Genomic DNA, 3,365 nt, shown 5'->3' with positions numbered 1-3,365 from the left:
TTACGGTGCAGAGGATGTTCTGTCGATGGTCATCACAGAACAGGCACAGGGGAGGCAGTGCACAATGTCCCAGAACTGTACAAGCAGAAGAGGCAGGTCAGACATATGAGATTGTATGACAGCCTGGCCTGCGGTAGAGTAATGCTCATAATTTGAGCAGCTCATATTTGGCACAGTATTCAGAATGAAAAACTGGGTATGGTAGAATGGGGACTTACAGCTTAGAGGAGTTGAACCGGCAAGGACAAACATATGGAGGTGTGTTCTACTTCCCTTAATTGATCGATTATGAACAGACAAACCTCATCGTAAACATATCCCGCTTGTGAAATTCCTGTCAGCTCGTGTGGGTGAGTGGACAGAGAGGAAAATTGAGCTGCCGTTTTTGTAGCAGCGAAGTGTAATGCTTGGGGGCATTGGCTATACCTTACCTTCTGCAAAACGTCAGGTCACCTCGATCCTGTAGATTAAGGACAAAGCAAGATGTACCGCTCAGAGGAACTATAGTCACAAGGACTGTGGTATGGGTATAAAGCTTTGGCGGCTGCATATAGAATGCGATATGCATAATAAAAAAAAGAGCGGAAGGGAAAAGTTGAGGCCTGCGATGATGACAAAGGACAGTCTCGTCGGTTTGTACCTCTAAATGTACCTCTAAAAATGGTTTAGAAATGACACGTTCAAAGCAGGAGGATAGAGACTCACGATGCAAGAAAAATATCATAATGACAAGATCAGATTGGCGAAGCCCTTCTTCAAAAGGGTTGGACTCTGAAGGGCGATGCAAAGCTTGAGTCTCGAGTTGGGTGGAGGGCGTCCCGACGGAAAGGGATGCAACGCGACATCCAAGTGTAATTGTCAATAACGGAGATTCCAGTCTCTATGGCTGAAGTGGCGACGGCTTCCCATTATGTTTTTTGAACTGCTAAAAATGCAATTAGCTTTCGATTTTAAACCAGCGCAGTGCGTATCAGTTTGTTGTGTCAAGGACAGTGCCAGCATTTCGGTGAATGGTGGGGGAAGGAGAACGGTGAGGGCAACATCGGACGATACTCACCTCTGATTACAGAAATTAGTCCAAATTGGTGGGGAACGAGAACGGCGTAATAAACGCACCTTATACAAATGAAGCCTGCTGGCTCTGCCATTCCTACACCATGACACCCTGAACGTGTAGCGGCCACAGAGCAAGTGTAAGATGCTGGATTTTCAAGGTGAAGCTTTGGTGAAGCTGCACAAGATGATGACAAATGTTGATCAACAACAATGTGATCAACGTCATTGTCGACCACCATCTCCACCACGAACCTGTTCTGCTCCATATTCAACTGGGGTCTAAATGGAACACGCGTGGTTCCGTCTCGTTTACATAAGTTGGGTGTCTGATTGACATTGTCCTTGACCACTTGTCCATGGCGTGTCGTCTTCTAAGCACTAGTTTTCTGACAATGCATTCGTCAGTGTCATGCCATCCCCTTGGCTCTACGCACATCAGGGATACGTTCTGGTCCCTTCGACAATGGGCTGAGAACGACTTGTGAATTGAGTTTTTGATGAGGCACAGAGCAGAAGGTAGTTGTGCAGGGGGGGTCAAGACGGTGTTGTATCTCAGGTATGAGTGCTAATTACCTAACAACCATGCTGGATCAATCTAACCAGAAACCCCCTTTTTGCGTGGAACCCTGGGTTTCTTCTGCATTTGGTAGAAATCCCCCTTCCATCAGTTCATGGGTTATTTTGAGGAACCCCATGTCGGAGTTAAATTCCTAGATGCCGACGTGTGTCGCGCTCAAATTTAAATTGATCTTGGCTCCCCAGGTCATGATGAGAAGAGAGCGCGATGAGTTGAACTCCATCATGCACATCCCTTGTTGCACATGTATCGTCGCGCGATGCGACGCGCCCGCTCGACAAGTGGTTACCACGGTAAATAATATTGATTCATGGTCTACATGATGCTACAAGATGCAAACAAGATGAGGGTTTGGACGGGTAGCTATACTTACATAGATGTAGGAGAGCAGGAGTGGTTTAGGGATGCCACTGCTCCCTTCCATAGTCCCTTGCTACTTGAAAGGTTGATGACCCTGATACGGATGAAACCATTTCACCCGTATAAAATTCAATTTTAACGATTTTACCGATAAAGGTCATCTCTAATAAAGACACTACATACAATTGCAATGATACAAAGAGTCAATGCGCATACCCGGCACAGTTGACTAAAAATGCAAATGCGTGGAATCTGAATAGGACAAGGCTTTGGAACTGGCAGCAGTACGCGTCGTGACATTATACTTGGATCCTATCTAAGATTCACCTACCATGAAATAGAGCACGAAGAGGTTCTAGAGTAAACACCCAACACAGGGAGAAGAATTGCATTACTACCAAAGGGTTTAGAAACACATAATGGATTTATTGTGAAAACTCATGCTTATACAAGAAATACAGAAAAGACGACATAGACGCTTAAACGGCATGTCTGAAACATTGAAACTAAACTACACCTAGGTAGTAAATGTACGAAGACTTAGCGTGGCTCACGGCCATTCAGAAAGTCATGTACGGCAGTTCCCGTGTACGCATCAAAGACTGATGTGTCTGAATGTCACAAGTACAAACATGAGAAAAAGACACATTCTATTATATGAAATATAATAAGAACCCCCTGACAATTAAGAAAGACATTTGAAAACACCTTCGGAGTGTCTCCTGACCTCCGTAATGAAAAGACGAGCCAAGACAAGGCATTTTAATTAAAAACTCGGAAGCGACGGAAGGCCGAAGACTATTGGTAAACGCGTACGCATGCGCAGCAATGCATCAGGAAACATTAATCATTTTGTGATGTCATCTGTCAAACCGGTAAACCGGGCCATAGAAAGAAACACGCGAGATCATGCCAAGCTAAGAATAGCTACGTCGGCTAACTCCATGTACGCATCAAACACTGATGTGTTTGAAAATGAAAGACGCGACACTACAAAATCTGTAGTGTTCACAGAGATAGACTACAAAATATACCACACGTTCATTAAATTTCATATTTGTAATTCGGACCGAAGTATCCCGCATTAAAACACATGTAAAACGTAGATAGGGGTTCCTGGAGTATATAAGGAGCGCACTGGCAGGTCAAAAGGCAAGCAATCGCCCCCCCGTTGACCAGCTAGTTGCACTCCAAGTAGGAATTTAGGAGGTGGACAGTTGTAATCAATTAAAGGAGATTTCTTCGTGGTCAGAAAAGTACAGTGTGAACGAAGCCAGCGTGCTTGGGAGTCAACTTACTTGGAGACTTTTGAATAAGAGGTTTTAAAAACACAGTATCATTTAGACGAGACAGTGTACTCGTACCCTTGGTT

At 44.5% G+C, this 3,365-nt stretch overlaps 1 protein-coding gene across 1 annotated transcript; it reads right to left on the bottom strand.

Moving 5' to 3' along the window:
- On the bottom strand, positions 1 to 2,754 carry LACBIDRAFT_334917 (uncharacterized protein; the record flags this gene model as incomplete). The annotated part of the gene is made up of 14 exons (XM_001889743.1): positions 1 to 128; positions 219 to 273; positions 303 to 420; positions 490 to 544; positions 706 to 771; positions 1,058 to 1,059; positions 1,117 to 1,231; positions 1,309 to 1,313; positions 1,491 to 1,621; positions 2,007 to 2,066; positions 2,210 to 2,268; positions 2,325 to 2,387; positions 2,548 to 2,604; positions 2,721 to 2,754. 14 exons carry the CDS (start codon positions 2,752 to 2,754, stop codon positions 1 to 3), a joined length of 948 nt encoding a protein of 315 aa, XP_001889778.1.
- Between the last annotated feature and the right edge of the window lie 611 nt (positions 2,755 to 3,365).

The sequence above is a fragment of the Laccaria bicolor genome, genomic scaffold, assembly GCF_000143565.1.
Source record: "Laccaria bicolor S238N-H82 LACBIscaffold_72 genomic scaffold, whole genome shotgun sequence".
NCBI lineage: Eukaryota > Fungi > Basidiomycota > Agaricomycetes > Agaricales > Hydnangiaceae > Laccaria > Laccaria bicolor.
This window is presented reverse-complemented; position numbering and strand designations above follow the sequence as displayed.